At 38.0% G+C, this 20,442-nt stretch overlaps 3 protein-coding genes across 5 annotated transcripts in view; 1 reads left to right on the top strand and 2 right to left on the bottom strand.

The window, feature by feature from the left end:
- The window catches only part of bbs12 (Bardet-Biedl syndrome 12), a 44,484-nt gene extending 25,489 nt beyond the window's left edge, over positions 1-18,995 (top strand). The window contains exons 2-3 of one of the 3 annotated variants that reach the window (XM_063877157.1): positions 8,271-8,298; positions 16,917-18,995. In XM_063877157.1, coding sequence (XP_063733227.1) covers positions 16,929-18,857 — 1,929 coding nt within the window. In that variant the 5' untranslated portion in view covers positions 8,271-8,298; positions 16,917-16,928 and the 3' untranslated portion in view covers positions 18,858-18,995. Of the gene's footprint in view, positions 1-8,270; positions 8,299-16,126; positions 16,219-16,916 lie in introns of those variants that run through there. The other 2 variants (XM_063877155.1, XM_063877156.1) reach the window with 2 other exon arrangements.
- On the bottom strand, positions 39-3,739 carry LOC134859937 (interleukin-21-like). The gene is made up of 6 exons (XM_063876735.1): positions 3,539-3,739; positions 3,412-3,453; positions 887-988; positions 745-780; positions 545-625; positions 39-394 (listed from the first exon to the last, which is right to left on the bottom strand). The coding sequence occupies exons 1-6, from the start codon at positions 3,659-3,661 to the stop codon at positions 371-373; spliced, it is 408 nt and encodes a 135-aa protein (XP_063732805.1). The 5' UTR covers positions 3,662-3,739; the 3' UTR covers positions 39-370.
- Positions 12,560-16,008, bottom strand: cetn4 (centrin 4). The gene is made up of 5 exons (XM_063877337.1): positions 15,900-16,008; positions 15,081-15,236; positions 14,323-14,451; positions 13,915-14,052; positions 12,560-12,825 (listed from the first exon to the last, which is right to left on the bottom strand). The coding sequence occupies exons 1-5, from the start codon at positions 15,900-15,902 to the stop codon at positions 12,736-12,738; spliced, it is 516 nt and encodes a 171-aa protein (XP_063733407.1). The 5' UTR covers positions 15,903-16,008; the 3' UTR covers positions 12,560-12,735.
- Positions 18,996-20,442: the final 1,447 nt, after the last annotated feature.

Genomic DNA, 20,442 nt, shown 5'->3' with positions numbered 1-20,442 from the left:
AATCAAAAAACAACATCTGTGTTGTAATTAATTTATTATCTTCAAATGGTACAGTTTGTTAAATAAAAAGTCGTACATAGTAGAAACTTCACATAGTTAATATTCTTTGAGAACTACAGCATATAAATGAACTTTCACTGTGAGTGAAAGAGACTGAGGAAATACACGCTGCCATGACCACTAGGTGGCGGCAAAGCAGCTTTCCTGTGAATACAATCTTCAGAGCTTAAGTAGGTTCAACACTAACTCTTTTTAAATAAATATTAAATAAATAAAATATTTAGAAGGCTTTAACATGTGAGCATCTTTTCTGTGTAGTGTCTTCTGTACAGTTATTCCTCCTCGGTCACAAGAAGATCTCCACCTCTTCTCAGTTCTTGCCCCTGGTTATGGCCTGAAGGAACAGGGAAAAGATATTGAATCTTTACTGCTTTCATAACTTTACAACAATTATGAAAAAAAGTGTTACAGATTTCCAACCACCCTTTCCTTGTAATAAAGGGAAATAAGACGTTGTTAGATTAAGGAAAGAAAACGCTCTTACCTTTTGAACAAGAGTCTCCAGTCGATCAAAAAACTCCCGTGCACTTTTTTTCGGATGCGTGTCACAGTCCGTGCATTGGAGCTAAAGGAAAACAGACAAACATTCAATTACTGATGACCATCTACTGGGAGTCCAACACCCGACTTTTAATCACCAAAACATCAGCAACCAGTGAAAGACATCAATAAAATGTCTCTTACCATCTTATTGTTTCCAGAGGAGCAGATTCCATTCTCCTGAAATAGATCAAGGAAATGTAATAGTTATAAAAATGCACTATACTTCAAATATTGCATTGACTTATTATTATGAATGTCTTCATCCCCATACCCATTTACTTACAATGATGGTGCTGTTGAGGCTCATGGAAAGTTTCCTTGCTGTTATGACATTCGAAAGACTGCTCAGATTATCCTGGAAGCATTGCAGCGGACAGCAGCTGTCCTGTTAGGTGGGGAAGAGAAAACCGTGTTGGTGAATAAAAAATGAATACCTTTTTAAAGCATATATTAATGTCCAATTTGGCCTCTTGTAAAAACATAAACCAGGTTATTTATTATATGAAAAACAGTAGTACCATTCAAAATTACATTTCAGGCATGATCCATATTAAACATGACATCCTATTTAAGTACTACACAATGAACAAGGGATCATTAATTGATTTTCTGGGGGTTTTTTTCTAGCAAAACATAGTGTGAGGGCGCCAACGTCACTTCTGGTCAAAATTATGCCCCGCCCACTTTACCACTAAAATACTGCATTAGAGCGAAGCAGAAAATAATAGTTTCTTCACGACTTAAAGATGCCGAGTCATATATTGCACCACTAACAAGAAATAAATCCAGAGTTATGGTTTCTTTACTTTCTTTAAAGGAGAGTCATTTGGAGTCATTTTCAAGTTTTTGACGAACAGAAATGTGTTTTTCTGGCAACACCGGCAAATATGAAAATAATTCATAAAAAACGGGCTCAAGTTTCAGAAATGGTATGGTATAACAAATTCCCCAACAATGTCTTTCATTGTTTTTTGTTTCTAGAGGTGTTTTAGTTTTCTACATGCATTCATGTGAGCGGAAAATCCTGCCATAACTTCCATCAAAACATTTCCAAGTAAGCTTTTGTTTCTGGTTTCATGTCATGACTGCATCAGTGCACTTCTTTCCTAACAGATACATGCAGAACGCTTTTTACCTCAACCGAAACTTAACCAATTCAACATTTGCCAATATTTGTAAGAATAAGTTTCCTTTCCTGAAAGATATTTGGATGTTTTGTCTTTACAGTTTCCCTGTTGAAATCTGTAAGGTGTTGATAATAGGACACCTTTCTACAGTTTGTTGTTTGGTTGATGTTTGGTTTTAGATGACTGTGTCCGCTTGGAGAATTAGTAAGTTAGCATATTATCTCAGGAGACAGCGAACATGAGACACCGTAAGGAACTTCTATTTTATTTTACAATTCATTACGGTGGTGATTCTGCATTTCAGAGCCACACAATGTGGTGCAGTTGTTTTTCTTGAATAGTACAATCTTTTTGTTTCTTCACACCCACTCGTTCCTTATCATCTGTGGTTTAAGATAAGCCGTAATTCGCTGTATATTTTTCCTCTTTTTGTTTGAAGATTTAGTCAAATGTTTTGTAGCACGCCAGAGAAAGTTTCGAGTTGGTGAGGAAGTGTCATGGTTTTGTCTGCCTTGATTACTCATCACATTTCACATCAGAGCGTAACGGAAGCTGTGAGAAAACACTGAGCAACTCTCGACCTGACTCATGCAGCCTGATCAGAAACAGGGCTGCGCGCTATTTACAAGTAAGGCATTAAGCTAATGGGATTTTATCTGAAGTACACATCATCAAATTGTTTAGTTGGAATTGTTTGGTCCACTTACAGCATTGCAAAATGTCTGCATGTTTATCCACGTCCACCGAACAATTAAATGCCAAGTGATTAGTTTGTACATGTGTCTTTTTTTAACCTACAAATGACCTATTTTATGAGCATTTCACTCAAACAACAATACACTTGTACTTCTATTAATAATACACATTTTGTTGTTTTCTCTCTATCAAATGCAAAAACCGAAAAAGTTCAATTAACTCTACAATGTATTGGATGATGGGTTTTAGGCTACGTTTTTTCAGCTCATACTCGTGTATATTCAGTTGTGTTGAAGGTCTGATCTTCAGTATGACTTTGAGGAACTTGTACCCAACTTATGTATAGTATTTATATTTTATTTTCACATTTTTTGCTATTTTTATTTGATTATAAAATATGTTTCTACTTACTTTTTTTTAGTTAAAACATTTCAATAAACTGGTGTATAATTATAGGTTAATATATCAAGCAGCAGTATATACAGTCATTAAATTAGCTCTCCAGCTGTGATGAACACAACGCATAATAAAAGTACGATAAAATTCTATATTTTTAAATGTATTACTTTTGGTACCTTGCGTATATTTGTATCCTAATCCTTTTTCATTTTATTTAGGTCATATTTTAAATGCAGGACAGCAGAATATTTCTACTTTTGCTTTGCCACTGTGTATGTCTAACTGTTGCCTGTACTATTGAGTATACAGAATGTATTTAAATGTATTGTTTAGATAAGCAAAACTGAAGTTAAACAAATCTATATTAAAAAGGAAACCAGAGCTAAGCCTTTGAGTTAGTAATAATACGATGCGATAAGTGAACACATTGTGTCACTTATACCATTTCATAACTCCTACAGCAGCCGGCACACGACAAATAGTAACTACAACAGGTGGGAGAATAACAACAGTGAGTAAGCAACCACAGATACTAATGGTGGCATTGACCGTGTTGTCAACATTAATACAAGTTAGTTTTTCTTACCTCAATGTTCCTCGGTGGAGTATTCATCATGTGCTCGTTTGACTGCACAACACAAAACAAGAGCATTGTACTTAGAAATGAAAAATGTTCAAAAGTTGGAAAACAATGTAAATGTAGACGAACCTACCTTCACTCTTTGTTTCAACAATTTCAAGTTTCTCAGGACTTCTTTTAATACGTGTTCTGTGGGCACTGTCCTGGCCAAAGAACTGCAGAAGACTGCGAAAAGGCAAAGAATAACAAACTTCATATTCTCAGTGTGAGCAGCCGGCACCAGATCACCCAAAGATGCTTTTCAAAAGATTTTCTGGAAATGCAGATAGTGGTGTCGCTTACCTTTTTATACTTATCCCTGAGGACACAGGAAAACCACTCGCAGGGAGTTGGAAAGCTGCAGAAACTGGCGTGTGAGTAATGACATTTTCTTTTCCACTGGCAGTCACCACTACGTGATACGAGAGTGGCGTCAAGCCACGCCTGCGTGGGGCCTCAAGATACATGTGTGTGAATGTAAAGATGTTTGAGTGCACCCGACAGGAAACTACAGGAAGACGCCACTTCCCATTTTCATTCTGAATCAACGGAGCCACAATTGTACCGTGTCATAGGTCGTGTTCGTAGGTGTGGTATTGACAACCAGCATGTGTTCAGTGCATCAGGGCCACCTACACAGAGCATACTTCAACAACAGGAAACTCTTTTAAGTATTAAGTGTGTGAGATGATTGTGCAGTTGTGTTTTCAAGTCCTAGGTAATGCTGTGGACAGTGATTTGGTCAGGGACGGTTTGAAACCAATTTCCCATGGAAGTGTAAGCCAATTCAAACAGAGCAACCAGATTCAATCAAATAAACGTTGAAATTGCAGCGAAGATATCTTGATGATGTGTGATCATAGGCAGGGTGATGATTTTTTTACTTACTTAAAAGGTCACATTACGGACTGATCATGTGACCCAATAGAAATCATTGCTGGCTGCTTTCGACTCTTGTGTAATGGTGCGCTTATTAACATTTTTAAGTTACAGTTTGACCTCTACTCCAATTGTTGCTGGTCCAAGCCCCCCTGTTTATGTCCGCACCACTAGACACCAAATCAAATTCCTTGTACGAGTAAACGTACCTGGCAATCAACTTGATTCTGATTCAGGAAGTGAGTGTCAAAGCACATTTTTTCGGTGTTTCTACCCTTCTGTGACAGTTCGTGACGTTGTTTGGGCCCAAAAATACGTTTTCCCAATGACTATCATTGGGAACGTGATGTCCAAACACTTGATAAGCCCTTTTTAGCAGACTTGACGCATCAGATTTGAGGCGAGAAACGAAAGTGCAGGCCAGTGGGTGAAAGCTTTCCAGGAAAACCCAGTGATGATCCGTGCACTTGTGGGTATCAGCCGAGTTGCACCACTGATCAGCTCTCTTAGGAATAAACAGGGCCTGACTTCTAGCTCTGAATTCAATTCTATTTGTACATCAATGTTTGGACAGAGGAACAGAAAGATGGAGGTACAAGGTTTCAGCGCTCACCTTTACGAACGTTATGAGTGCACCATCAGGGCAGCGTAGCTCATTTACCCATACTTCCCACTGGTGATGCACTTATGCACTCAAAATAGCAAATGTAAGTACAGAAGTACGCACACTGAGATCCATTTCAGCACAGAAAAGTAGGAGTAAGACATGGTTTGGATTGAAATCAGTGTAATAACCCCCTCTAGTTTCAGCTGCAAATGTCTCTTTACTGGACCCAAACATTTAGGGCAAAACACACTAAAGCTGTATGATTGGGCTCAAACTTTACTGTATACCTTCAGAGACTTGTGATCATGCACTTGTTTTGTGTCATGGGAGTTGCTTTTAGTTTTCTCTTACTGATTAGCTGACATTTTTGGTTGAAACACAGTAAGTAAAGCCCTGTTGTATACGGTATGCTTCAAAAACAGCTTTGCCTCTCTAACTGAGCCAATTTGTGGCGTTGCTTCTTACAGCTAGCTAATAGAAGTTTGAAAAACTGTCCTACACCTCTGGATATTGCCAAAGTGTCCACATAAAAATAGCTTGGGGTCTAAGAGTGCACAGACAAGACACAGAAATACTGAATGGAGGAAGTGACCATTAAAATACTGAAATACTATGTAAAAGTCATTGCTGAAATATAGCAACAGTAAGAAGGAAACAAAATGAAATCCTATCTGTGTTTTAAGGTTAAATAAAATGCCTTTGGAAATATCACAGAATATTTCTATGATAGCGATCATCTGCTCCAATATGCATTTGTGTTACACATTTAGGAAATTCAGAACTCATCACCCATTACTCAGTGAACCTAGACGGGCTCACACAGTTTGCCGCGTCAGTGTTGGTGAGCACGTTCACTCCACACACAGTCGCTGTACACGGGGAGGAAGTGAGATAGAAAGAGAAAACCCCTTTCTTCTCCTCTTTCTCTATTTGACAGCGTCAGGGGAAAAGCTGGGTGGGTGCTACGGCTGGTGTTAGAGGTGCATCACCTTCACAGTCCCTTCTTATCAGGACTCTCTCCTGTGATGCACAAGGGAAAATGTGTCCTCAGGTAAATTTCAAATTCAGAAGAACTTTCCCCTCCTGGCTGCCGTCCAAGAACCCCTGATAATCTGTGGTGTGTGTGTTTGTGGTCATGTATGTCAGAATGTGCATGTGTGAATTACAATCTACGTGTTAATGGGGACAGTGTGTCAGAATGAAAATGCGTGCAGAGACAGATGCATGATGATGCGATGAAGATCAATCGGTTTTTCTGTTTGACTTCATAAAGGTTCATTTGCATTTAATGGTAACATAATTTGATAGTGTTTTACAGAATAGTTTGAAGACGTCAACATGACAATGTTTGGGTTACCAAGTAAGGCAAGGCAGGTTTATTTATGTAGCACCTTTCAACAAAAGGCAATTCAGAGTGCTTTGCAAAAATAAAAGACATTAAGAAATGGCATTTAAAAACTGTTATTAAAAAGCAAAGAGAATAAAATGAACATAAAGCATTAATAACACAGGTATAAAATACATGAATGAAAATAGCAGTGCAGTGTAAGATATATAAATAGTTCATTTAAAAGCAGCGGCAAAAATACATGTTTTCAGCCTGGATTTGAAAGTAGTAAGAGTTGCAGTGGACCTGCAGGGTTCTGGGAGTTTGTTCCAGATATTTGGAGCATAATAACTGAACTTCTTTTAGCTCTGGGGGACAGAAAGCAGAACTGTCCCAGAAGACCTGAGAGGTCTGGATGGTTCATAATTAAGCAGGAGATCAGACTAAACCATTCAATGCTTTATAAACCAGCAGCAGAACTTTGAAATCAGTTCTTCGACAGACACAGAGCCGGTGTAACGACCTCAGAGCTGGACTGATGTGATCCACACTCTCAGTGTTATTGATGACTCGAGCAGCGGCGTTCTGAATTGGCCGCAGCTTTCTAATATATTTTAGTATAGAAGTGGAAAAACATGGGCTTGATCCTCCTCCAGCATGTCACTTACTTTGTCTTTTCAGCTCCAGTTTATCCATTTATTGAAGATTATACTTTTTTTAAAACAGTCCTGCATAGCGTCTGGATCAAAATACACTCGTATACAGAGTGAATCTTTGGTAACATTAACTTGGAAATGTCTTTCTGAGAAGTTAGGCTTTGAAGACTGAAGATAATATGCTTGAGGAGAGGAAAGACCAACCAGAGACATAGTGTAGACGCCTAAAGGGCCCTATAGTATCATGCAGAAATGTCTCACGGCGAGAGTAGCTTTGTGGTCAGCCAGAGCGTTAAACGCAGAGATAACAGTGTGACTGAGTTTGCAGACACATTGGATGGCGTGGGGAGGAAGGCAACTTTCTGTCAAATGCCGCAACACAGCATTTTACTGTTGCGACATTTTATAACTGAAAAAAGGGAACAATTGAAATGATCTTTGTTTTCTTAAAATCTGAGGAAACCACTTCATATTTGGTTTGTTGTAGTGACAGAGTGTCTGTAGTCTGGTTTTCCCCTGAGTGTGTGTTTTGTTATTTTTCCCTTCAAAGGTCTACGGGCTATTTACCTCAACGGTGTGTTAGGGCCTTTGTTGGTAAGAAATATTAATTACGAAGCAAGAAGAGAGGAGTAATATTCAGAGAATGAAGTCGTACATTTAGGGGAAAAAAAGCTGTGATGCTCCCGGGTTAAAGTGGTACAGTTACGAGAACCCCCCCGCCTACAATTTTGTATTGAATTTTTGTTTATTATGTAAATGTTCTCTGAGCTAAGTCGTTAATTTATGAGAATAAAACGTATTTGTTGGTTTTGAGAAGGAACTTAATCGCTTTTCTTTGCAAGGTCACCATTTGGAAATTGTGTTTGCACTGCGCCTGATATACTTTAGTTTTTCACTACAACAGATAACAACTCTTAAGGGTAAAAAGGACATTTTATTAAATCCAGACCTTCAGAAAAAAAGGGGAGTTGGGTGAAACTGCTTCCACTAAATGAACAACAGAGCTCTAAAATAAAATAGCTTCAATAAGGAACAGATCTCAATCCCGGCGTAAAACAGACGGCTGTAAGGATATTCATGCAAGTGTTCCGTCTCTTAGTATATATCATTTACTAAGGACACTTGGACCTATAGGTTAAGTGATTTCCTGCTTAATGTAAAGTATTTCTGTAGCGAATGCAACTATTCCATAACCTCTGCTATCAGTGCACTTTACCAGTCTTCACTTGGTCATTCAGTAGTTCAGGGTGTGTGTGAAATAAATAAAATGCATGTCTGTTGCTGTAATATAAACCCAAATACGATGTGTGGGTTGTGGACTTAAATATTAATCATATCTCTTTACTGTTTCCTACAGTTGAGACGTTGAAAGCTAACAACGTGAGGTAAGAAACTCGATCATTTCTACAGCGTGTGTGTTCTCAAATTAATTACAAATAAAGATGTACTTTATTTCCTCCCCCCCCTCCCACCTGCAGCATCATGATTTCCTGCGGTCTCCTCTTCGTGAGCAGTTTGCTAGTGGGTGCGAGGTTCAAATGCAAATGTAAACATATTGCATAAGAGTTTATTTGTCATGTTTAATTATTTCACAAGCACTTAAAGAGCTGCAACGAGGAGATTTTCAGTGATTTTAGAAAAGCGAGCGTGATATTACCGTAAGTGTACAGGAAGAACAACAGGGAGTGGGTGGGGGATCGCCTCCTTTCCCCCGTCACCGCAGCAGGAATGACACCGATGGGTCGTCATTACAAAAGACGGCGTTCTTATTATTACTTAATGTTTGAAATCAAATTGTAATCCACATTTGACGTTATAAGCCACATTATTTACCAAAATCAAACAAACATTCTAAATTAAAACTTCAACCGGGACGGCGGCAGGATGGGGCTTTTCCATTATTGTTATTAGGTTTGATTGTCGTTGTAGGACTGCTTGCTTCAGGGTGGTGGTGGCAAAGTCCATAGGGACTTGGCTTGGGAACCGGAAGGTCCCTGAAAGACTACCAAGGTGTCCCTTAGCAGGGTGCCGTACGTAATGGCAGCCCACTTTCTCCCAAAACACTAGGATAGGTCAAATGTGGGATGATTAATTAATAAATCAAATGTAATCTAACAAATTCATTCTGATCAGAAAACAACCCGAGTTGCTGAATTGAAGGCTGTTATTTTGAAGTGACTCAAGTGTCAGAGTTTAATTCCTCGTCTGAAAGTGTGAGCACTCCCACAGTTTCTTTATTTAAACAAGCACTGGTTCATAATGTCTGATTTCAAGTAGAAATTTCCTTGAAGTCACATTCAGCTATTCTAATGGAAATGATGTCACCCTGAGACTCCGTGATCAATCTGATTCCAGTACATTTAAAAAACTAGATTAAGATTCATTGGTTTGTCAGGTTGTTAGAACCCCTTATATTGAATATTAGTTGTAATAATTATTTGGAAATCTATTTCATCCAAACATATACTGTAGAGTGATGACAGCCAGTCAGCTGCAGCCAAATTAACTGACTGATCTCAGTCCTGTTTGACCAAACTAATTAAAAGAAAACAACCTAAAAGGCTGACACTAAACACACTCATTTCTTTAAGACTTTAAAATATGAGTTTTCATATCCAAATGTATTCCTAAGAAATTACTTTTAAAAACTTTGAAGCAACTTCATAAAAAGCTGACAAATGTAAGTGTGTGATACCCCCTCATGACAGCATGCATGATAAATACATAACCCTGATACTATAAGCCAGATGAAAGCTCGCCACTAAAACGCACATGGTTGTTCATATATATTTAGTTTTGTACTAAAGTCTAAGAGTAAGTCTTTAAATCCTTCTCAAAGTTATTTTTGTGCAAACCTCAACAACTCGAATGTTTTGATAGGTGAACGGTTCAAGGGGTGGACCAGCAAACAGGTCGAGCGTTAAAATGTGACACACCTTAATGTGTCAGGTGTACTGATAACGTATGAAGAGGAGGACAAGTATTAGAATACTTACAAAGCAACACCTCCAGACACTTTAACGCCACTGTGGCTTTTAGCCCTGGGGTTACAAAGGTTTATACAAACAAAAGAAGTGTTATTTTAACAGATCACATTAAATATAAGATGCCCTCAAGCAGACATCCTCCCCTCTCTGTAAAAGTTAGAACATATCTACAATTTCAACAATCAAACAGCTGTGTTTTCAATCTAATCATATTAAATATTGCATTAAATCAAACCTACCACGGCTGCAGCGACTCTCTGCTTCTTCTACACAGTGAGGAATTTTATTACGCCTGAGCTCACCTTACTCAAAGGGGGCTTGTGAAAATAGGTTGTCTGCATAATGGTGACACATCCCTGACCTTTAAGAGTTAATAATTAAACCGTCTTTTACCAGCAACGACCACACTTGCTGCGCATTGTTGTTTTGGAAATTGATCTTATAGGAAGAATAAAGCAGCGGCGGAGCAGTGGGAGTACGATACAGACTGTTAAACCACAGCAACAGGGGAATCACAGCTGAGGGGCTGAGAGGACAATAAAGGCCCTGAAACCGCTGGGTACCCAAACATCAAACTCCAATCGGAAAGTTGTGATCTAATATCAGAGATCCAGCGTGTAAGCAACACCTACTCTTCCAAACGCATTACTTCATGCAGCTTAAGCAGAACGTTTTCTTTTTAAATGTCGCTTCTCTGTTTAGATATGAGTCTTTTGAATAATGAGCAGTATCTTCTTAAACTATACATGTTTTTTTTTTAGGATTCTCAGCTCTTGGTGCTGCACAGCTGCTGAAACCCACTATTTTTATTTCCATTTAATGGCATTAAAAGAAAAAGTCATGAATGTCAAAGGAGCTTTATATTTATATCAGGAATGGTAAGTTAGTTAGTCATTTAGTTAGTAACTTTGGCTCCCCCAATATCAAGATGAATTAAAGGGGCCCTATTGCACTTTTTGGGGGTTTTCCCTTTCCTGTAGTGTTCCAGTATGTCTATAAAACACTACGGTACATTCTTCTATTGGCTAGCCCTCCAACACATTGTACTTGATAGGCTAAGGGGCGGGACATCTGTAAGCGGTTGGCCAATCACAACAGAGCTGGCCAGCTAACCAATCAGAGCCGACTGGGCTCTGGTTTCAGACAGAGGGTGAAAAGAGGTGTTGCAGCACAGGCAGTGTGAGAAAAATAAAGAGCTATCTGAACATTAAAGCATGGAGACATGTCATTAGAGGAAGTTAATACAAATGTGAACCTGAGAAGAGCAGAATATGTCCTCTTTAAATAAAGTTATTCATAATTCATTACGCTGCATATTTGTTTGTGTCCACTCAAGAGTTTCAGCTGTGTCTTTTTGATGTCACCTGCTGTGTGCCGTGCTTTGAACTCTAAGAAGGTGGATGGATCTGAGTCAGAGGATGAAATACTGCCCTTTTGATTTGGCTCATCTACAGCAATATCAGTTTCAGCTCGACAGATAAAAAATACAAGGAATTACTTTACACTCCCTTCAGACGCCATGTAATCGTTCCTCAAGTGTTATCTTTGTTTAAGATAATATAGATTACTTAAAGAGTCATGCATGTCCAAGAAGACCTTTAAGTACGGGCAACGATTTGTTAAAAGCACTTATTTTGGAAAAAGTTCAATACTTTGAAAGTGCTTGCATTTTTCTTTGTTTTTTGGAATATATAAAAAAGACTTTAGCCAAAGCTTCTACAATTTCCGCTCGACGTTCTTCCACTTTCAAAAAACGAGCTGTCAGAACTTTCATTATCAGTGGAAAGCATCCTCAAAATAATAGACAGCCGTCACACGGAAAAACACGTCACTTCAATATCCTGTTTATTTAACAAAGATATAATGTTTGCAGTATCAAGGTATATGGTGTATAGGAGCGATCAGAACACCGCATTTATCCTGGGGGGGGGACATTGAGTTTAATTTAAATATAAAATCTGCATACAAACATGAGAAATAAAAAGTCAAAAGGTGCAAAACAATACATAAACTAAATGGATTTAAAATATGTATATAAACATAAGAGGTCAGAATAAAAATGCACATTGTGCTACAAAACAAAAATATTCAAAAATATATTTTAACAAACATTTAATCATTATTTAATATATAAAATAATATGTTAAAATGTGCTCAATAAAATACACAGTTGTGTATTCGTACTATTTAATATAAAAGTACAAAAAAAATATTGATTATGGCTGAAAATGTAGTGTATTACAGTCAGTGAGGTGAGTTTTGCAGAGTTAAATATTGCACAGGTTTTACAGCCTAACTATTGTCCATATTGCAGTTTAAACAAGGGGCCATTCTTCTGTATATTATAATTAATCCGCAGGAGAGATTTGACCATAACACGATCAGATTAGAGAGTTGTACCGTATCTTTTGCAGACGCTGACTTTGTTTATCAACCGAAAACCTGAAGTGAGAGTGACTTTACTGAGTTACTCATCTCAATTCTAGTTTGTCATTTCTGTCTACAGTAAAATCATCGAAGCTAGTCGACATAAGTTTAGTCACACAACTTTCACTGTCTGATCCCCAACATTAATGCAGAACGCACTGTAGCATTGAGACAGGGTAAACATTCAGAATCTAAGGGAGGTTCAGGTTGAATAAAACGCTGACGACAGGAACATGTTAGGAAATACATTTTATTGTCATTTATTGTAGAAAAAGCTGTGCAAAGGTACGGCATGTTAAAATATTTATTCACAAGCTACACAAATCTGTACGTAAAAAAGACATTCTGTAAAAAGTGTCTAGACTCAAAAATGAACCTGAAACATCCCAGATGAAGGCTGTAACACACTCAGTAAAGATTGGTCTTCTTCATTATCTTCAAGAAGTCCATCTCGTCTATCTCACCGTCACCGTCTTGGTCTGCCTCGTCGATCATTTCCTAAAAAGGAAGAAATAAAGTTCTGAAAACGTACGTTTGATGCATCACGATCAGAGCGAGCACTCACTGGGGCTCAAGATGACCTACAGGGCATCTCAGTGCCCACATTCCTCAGAAATAGCCTCAAGCTGATGTGTAAGAGCTATTTTAATAGACTGTGTGTAAGAACAAAAGGGGAACCAACATATATCAGTGTTTGCAGTAAATACCGGTTTGATGTAAAGCTAATGAATGATTTGTTTACTATTCAAAGTCAAGAGAAACGTTATATATGCCTCTTAAGTAAAAACAGCTCTTACTTCATGACAAATCTTATTTGGTGGGAGGCTCCAGCTTAGTAAATGGAAGGGAAACTTATACCTTAGTATCTTTGATCTTATTAAGCATAAAGGGACACTAACTGCATTTCGTTGTGAAACCCTGAATTGAAAAACATTTTAGAAAACCATAAACATGACGATCGGTAATTTAGGGGAAATTTACTCGTTTTCCTGGTGTCAGAAACTAATAAATTCCAAAGGATTTTTGCTTTTGTTATAAATGTATTTGTTGTAGTCTTAAGTTCTCACAGCAGTATGAGGCTTGGCCCAATTATTGAGTGTATATGGGACTGAATAACATAATAAATGTACAGAAATGTAGCAAAACTGTGGGTGGTGAAGTGGGGATTTTTCCAGTCTTTATCTGTATGTAGCGCCTGTTTTATTGCTTCCTCCTACAAGTAAAATCTTTTTTTGGACGTCTGCATGGTAGCACAGCGTAGTACTTTATCAGAAAACAAATTAAGTTTTTTCTGTGGCTTGTAACTGTGACTGCTGCAACCATTTCTAGACATGAAAGATATGTAGAGCAAAGATTCTTTGCAATGAAACAAAATGTGAAAGTATTAAATGCTGAAACTACTCTCAGTCCTCATACATGAGAGCAGTGTGAGGGAAACAGACTCTCTTTCCAGAAACAGGTATCAAAAATTGCAAAAGTAACTATTAATAAAAAAGGTTATAATTGACATCTGAGGTCTGACGGGGTATGTCTTTGTGGATCGACCCCCAACAATATTATATAAAGTATATGATACTAATACTGTACCTGTAATTCCTCATCTGTGAGGTTTTCTCCCAGCTCTTTGGCAACTCTTTTGAGATTTTTGAACGAGATTTTCCCCGTGCCATCGTCATCAAACAGCCGGAAGGCCTTCAATATTTCTTCTTTGGAGTCTTTTTCATTCTATTATGAATGAAAAAACATGACACATAAAGCTGAATAATACTTTACAGCTTTTTTCCACCATCTACATTTCACAAACCCGATGAGTCTATTTTAAAGTGAGGGAGATTGCATGAATAGTATTTTGCTAACACATTAGATTTTACTGGAACTGGCAACCAGAAGTGATCAAAACAACAGCTATTTATAACTGTGTTTATTCTAGACACTTGTAATGACACACATTTCCAATAATGTTCCCAGGATGTCCGACAGGTGTGTTACACTCACCATTTTTACTGTCATCATACTGAGAAAGTCATTGAAGTCAATTGTTCCAGAGCCCTCCTTATCAATGTCTGCGATCATCTGCTTGATCTCTTCTTTCTTTGGTTCAAACCCCAGCGCACGCATGGCAACCTGTGGTACAGAAACGGGAAGTCTGAGGTGGCTTTGTCCCCATTATCAGGGGATTTGTTCATCTCCACAAACACTTTCTGCCACTGGTGCATAGGTACAAAGTACATTTACTCTAGGTACTTTACTTGAGTATCTTCCACATTATGCTACTTTATACATGTACTGTACTATATTTTGTAATTAAATGTGGTATGTTTTACTTATTTATATTAACATTTAGTTTACAGATTTAGTTACTAACTTGGTTGCAGATTTGGATAATCATTACAAATCAAACATAAATTATGAGATGATATTATAGGTTAAGCTACCCACCAGTATATGAAGTAATTCAAATAAACTTCACCTTAAGCATGTGAAACATTGAAGTCATGAACACATTAATGCAACAATAATTAAAATACAATTATTAAAATATAAGGTGCTTCAATGGCACATTATGCAAAATGACTCCTTTTTATTTAAATTTTAGATTAATGCTAATACTTTTGTACTTTTACTGATTACAGGACTTTTACTTGTAACACTGTAGTATGACTTCTTTTACTTAAGTAAATAATCTTAGTACTTCGTTCATCTCTGCATCTACAAGTACACTTTCTGCCATCTACAGTAAACCAGGAACCCACCTTCAGCTCTTTCACATCTATTGTTCCAGTGCCATCTGTGTCGAAGAGGTCGAAGGCCTCTTTAATTTCTTGTCTCTGTTCCTCGTTCAATTCCATTTTGGGAACTGCTTTCTTCCTTTGACTAGTCCCAGAGGATGTTTTTCGGTACCCTGAAGCCTAAGAAGAAAAAACAAACATTCAAATGAAGTTGCTTCTTTGTGTAAAATAGCAAGCAGTGGTGTAAAGTAAACAAGTACAATTTTAAGGTACTTGTACTTTCCATTTTATGCTACTTTGTACTTCTGCTCTACTACAATTCAGAGGTACATCTTGTGTTTTTACTCCATAACATTAACGTAGTACCTTTTGTAACTTTGCTGATGTGGATTATTAAAGTTATTACAAATCATTTCTACCATAACCAGTTTGATAAACACATTAATACAATCCAAAAATATGACATATATGATTCTGAAATTGTCCAATCTGCATAATGATGACTTTTACTTTTGGTAATTTAAGTGTATTTTGATGCCAAGACTGATGTACTTTTACTTGAGTAACATTTACATGGCATGACTTTTACTTGCAAGAGAGTATTCCTACAATATGGCACTTCTATTTTCACTTAGTGCAAGATCTGATTGCTTCTTTCATTCTGCAGGAGCAGCAGAAGTAGTGTTTGTTGCGATCATGCTAGGTAGCTAACTTTAGCTTCCATGCACTAATTAACAAACACGTTTGAAACGCTTTATCTCACTATCGTCAGCATTTCACGGTAAATCCCGAAACTTCTTGAAAAGTTAAAACATTATACCGAACATGTTTATGACAACATACCATTTAAATTAAAGATTCAGCCAGAAAAGTCGAAAAAATTGTGTATGATGACCGGATGTCAACAAAGCAGGCAATGCAGCAACGGTTTTCTTTTTGAATGACATGAGAGATAGCCAATAGAAACCGTGATAGCCACGTGACGTTATTATAATAGCCAATTGCAAACAGTAATAGGCGGGATTTGACAGTCCTCCAACGGGTGAGATCGTTTCTTGTCGCCCGGCAACCAGGAAACCGTACGCATGCGCAGTGCTTAATCTTTTCGGCCCGAGTAGCTGGACAGTGGGAACAGACATAACTATCCTGTCATTAAATTAAGGTAAACATACACTATAGATTAAGTTTGTTTTGCTTAATCTTCATTTGCAGACATCTGTTGTTTTGGTTCGTTTTTGACAGGCTTAATTTAGGGTACTTAAGTAAAGTATCTTTCAAGGTAAAGCATTAGCTTGTTAGCTCAGTCTGCAAGCTGCTTCCTGTCTTGCTGGTTTGTTGTAGAAATAAGCTACCTTAATGCACACTTCATATCTACTCCTGCATTCAAAATCTTAAAGTTCACCAAGTATTACCCGCAACATCTATCTAAAGTAACAAATGTAATGCAAGAAAGACATTGTATTGTATGTATATCATGTTATTTGTCTAGTAATGCTCTAAACCTGATGTAACTTCATTAAGTGTAAAATAATGCACATATTGTATAAGCTAATCACATCTTTTGCATGGAATGTCAGAACTTTTAGGATAACTTGATACGACAGTAGATGCCAGATACATTTTGGCCTGGTTGAATGTAATGTCCCCCCCTGAAATGTAATGAAGTACAGTTTTAAGTACTATAGCAAAGAGTAGCATGCCTCAAACGTATATTAATATCAAAGAAGCTGTACTTAGTTACTTTCAAATGCTTACTAATATAATTAAGATTTAACACAAGCATTGGTAACCAAACTCAATAAAATACTTTTCGTTTTTTTCACTTTGTTAACAAATATTTCCTGTCTTTTTACAATTCAGACTACTCAAGTAATGCTGGGAAGTACCATTATAAACCACCGACAACATGTTGGACTGCAGAAGCTCAAAGCGTTGGCAGGAATCACGCACTCCTCTTTGGGCCCCAATAAAAAGTACAAGTTCATCCAGGATGAAGCGAGTGGGGAGTCAGCTCTTGTGTGCTCCTGTTTTCGCATCTTGGAGAATCTGGAGCTGAGCTGCGCGGTGGGTCAGCTGGTTTACGAGACTATTCAGGCCCACCAGAAGATCTATCACACAGGGTCGGGATGCTTGCTGTTTCTCGCAGGAGCGTGGAGCCGTGCTGCTCTGGAGTGCCTTCAGAGAGGGATTCCAGTCACTCACATCATCTCTACTTTGTCTGAAGGGATGGATTTATGTGTCGATGTTTGCCGGAAATGCAGCGTCTCCACTGAGGGTCTTGGTGTTGAGCCATCAGAGAGCTTCACTGCGAATTCACACGGATCAGGACTTCAACTGCCAAAGAAACCCAGCGTGGAGGCTTTACAAACATCACACAACCTGCAGGGTCTATCAAAAGTTGGTTTTAAGACTCTAAATGGCAGTGGACAAAGACAAATTAAACTTAGCAGACATTTTTACGAGGCCAGATCAGAAATGGTCTCCACAGTAACGCAACCTGATCAGCCTAAACTCCCTGACATTGCACAAATCGCAAAGGGATTGAGTCACGGTTGTGTTGAGGCGATGAAATTAGTAGTAGAAGCCAGCCGAGTACAGTCAAAAAACAGTCAGCAGGATCTCAGCTATTCGACATTTGATGTTTCTAAAGTGGTGACTTGTAAGCTTCCTGGATTACCAGAGGAGCATGCATGTGTTTTACCAGGCTGCATTGTTCTTGTATCTGAGGAACAGGCTTCAGTTGCACATCACTTCAAAGAACAGCCCTTAAGAGTCGCTCTTATTAATGGAGATTTATCAGACACCTATCGTCATCTTGGCTTTAAAAAGCTAACAGGTGTTCAGTGTGTGAGGGACCAGTTCGAATTTAAAAGTTCTAGCAAAGACGAAGAGTGGATGGACAAGATCGTGGCACTTCTGTTGAACCTTGAAGTGAACCTGATACTAGTCGGCGGGCTGGTTAGTGAGAAAGTGATTCAGCGCTGTTATAGACATCATATACTTGTGGTGGAAAAAGTGAAGGCTTCCGTTTTGAGAGCCTTCGCTAATGCAACAGGAGCTGTTCCGGTGACATACGCCACACAGTTGAGTAGACACTGTGTCGGTGCTGGTGTGAAGGCTGCAATATGGAGGGACCTCAGTAGCTATGATGGGAAGCCTTTAATTACTGTGAATATTTCCACTGTAGAAAACAGCGAGCTGGTCACAGTGATCCTCACAAGCTGCATACATGGCAAGCTGCAGGCCATGGAGGACCAGTTCTGGGCCTGTGCTTATCGATTACACCACATGCTGGAAGACAAAGTCCTCCTGCCTGGTGCTGGAGTGACAGAAATGCTTTGTATTCACCACCTTCAAAGGGAAGCAGAGCACCATGTCAAGCATCACAGAGAGAGGAACAGGGACTCAGCAGCTGCTAACCCTTACAGAGCCACAGTGTTGAACCTCATGGCAGATGGTTTAACAGATTACATATCAACTGTAATGGTTAACACCGGAAGGTTCTCAAAAGTCAAAGCCAGGACGGCAGTGAGCCAACAACTGAAAGCCAATAACAAAAGTATTGAGGCAAAGTTCTCACAACTTTCCATGGAAAGTGAACTAGAGGATGGTGGAGTTTCCTCAAACACAAGGTCCTGTAAAGTACCAGCAGGAAAGATCTATGATAATCTGAGTGTGAAGCAGGAAGCATGGAGGAAAGCCCTAGATCTGGTTTTCCTCGTGTTGCAGACTGATGCAGAGGTCATCACAGGCATTTACCCAACATCTGATGATACACAAGAACACCTAATGCTGTTATGATTTCCTTTGGAAGGATTACCCTTCCTTCACAACTCTCTCATTGTGTTTTTGCTCCAAATTGGGACACAAATGTTTGTTTGTAATTTATTGTTGTACAACTGTTACAAAGAAAAAATCAAATAAAGTGTTTCCAAATTCTTTAGTTTCTTGTCATCAATAAATAGTCAGAGGACAACATAAACATACTGAAGTAATGCTACACATGTGCTACCACTAGAGGGAGACACATTACTATATGACTCTAGATTATCTGACTATTTTATCCAAGCTGATGCATGTAAATCTATTAAAGAAAATGGATTCTGAATTGTGAAAATCATAAATATTCCTAATTCATGCATGTTCGCAAAAGCATCTGATTACCACTTTAATGATTTTAATCCTGACCTGTAGGTATTCGGAAGAAATAGATCAACAGGATCTTGGAATTTAAGGACAAACTGACCTGAAGTGCGGTCCTAACAGTCAGTTTATATGTATTATCAACCAGGCCTGACTGGGCTTACATTACATGACTGGGAGCACACCTTGTCTTCATGGTTGGTTCCCAAAAGAAATAGTGCATGTCCAAAACAACAATTAAATGTCCCCCTGTTGCCAGTGTGTTTTTAGTGTTGGTACCCCTCCTTTATGATCCTACTGCTCAACACTGCTCACCTTATACTCTGACACTGGGGAGGTTTAATGACCGGCTCTGTCAGTAATAGGAATTTTTGCAGGAGAAGGAACACATCCAGACAGAGTCAATGTTTTTGGTTAAGTCTTCTTAGGTCATTTCCTTTTTAAAAGTGAACTGACTATAAATTTAAATGCTTTTTAATTCTAGAAATCATAATATTTCCTGTCCTCAAAGATCTTTGAAAGGTCACAGGAAAACTACAGACCCTTGCAATCTTTGGCACTTGATGCCTTACGTTGATTCATCCACGAATTAAGGCTTATTTTATGATCAGAATAACAATACTTTATTTTTCCAAAGGAACATTTTTCATGACATTTTTGAATGCAATAAAATAAAATATAAATAAAATGTATTAAAAAAATATTAGTGTGAGTAAAAAAGTGCAATAAAAAGATAAAATAAAAAGATTTATATAAAGATATAAGTTAAAGTAAGAATACTCAAAACAAGATAAAAAAACACAAATATTTTTATAAAACATTCAAAGTTAAAATATCCAGTAAAAAGCCAAATAAAATTTAAAAAAATATTTATATAAAATGAGAAAAGATCAAATAAAGTAAAAGTAAATGTACACATTTTAAACCTTTATTCCATTCGGGACAAAAAACTGTTATTCCAACAAAATTTCTACTAATTGGAACATTTTAAAACAACCGGAAACCAGAAGCACTCTCTTGGTTACCTTTAGACACTTTCCTATTATGCGCGCTGTATTTCAAAGGTGTCAGCTAAAGCGACACGTGTTAACTTCCATTTCCTCTCAGCGTGTTATTGCATCCTAAAAATAGTTCAGTGTAATAAAAATAGGTTACAAATGCTTTACGGAGGAACCAGCACAACCTTGACTCAGGCATGGCTCAGCGGGGGTGTAAGATTGACAAGGGGGGGGATATGACACAA

This window comes from Eleginops maclovinus, chromosome 23 (assembly GCF_036324505.1).
Source record: "Eleginops maclovinus isolate JMC-PN-2008 ecotype Puerto Natales chromosome 23, JC_Emac_rtc_rv5, whole genome shotgun sequence".
NCBI lineage: Eukaryota > Metazoa > Chordata > Actinopteri > Perciformes > Eleginopidae > Eleginops > Eleginops maclovinus.
The sequence above is the reverse complement of the archived record's forward strand: the minus strand, read 5'-3'. Positions and strand labels throughout refer to the sequence as shown.

Bases quoted from the DNA above. Each gene is read 5' to 3' on its own strand.
- LOC134859937 (XM_063876735.1), bottom strand. From the start codon at position 3,661: ATGAAGTTTGTTATTCTTTGCCTTTTCGCAGTCTTCTGCAGTTCTTTG. The intron at 989-3,411 runs GTAAGAAAAACT...CCCACCTAACAG, and splicing joins CTCCACCGAGGAACATTGAG to GACAGCTGCTGTCCGCTGCA. The intron at 781-886 runs GTAAGTAAATGG...GATCTATTTCAG, and splicing joins GCCTCAACAGCACCATCATT to GAGAATGGAATCTGCTCCTC.
- cetn4 (XM_063877337.1), bottom strand. The intron at 14,452-15,080 runs GTGGGTTCCTGG...TCTGTACCACAG, and splicing joins TAGATGTGAAAGAGCTGAAG to GTTGCCATGCGTGCGCTGGG. The intron at 14,053-14,322 runs GTGAGTGTAACA...CATTCATAATAG, and splicing joins GTATGATGACAGTAAAAATG to AATGAAAAAGACTCCAAAGA.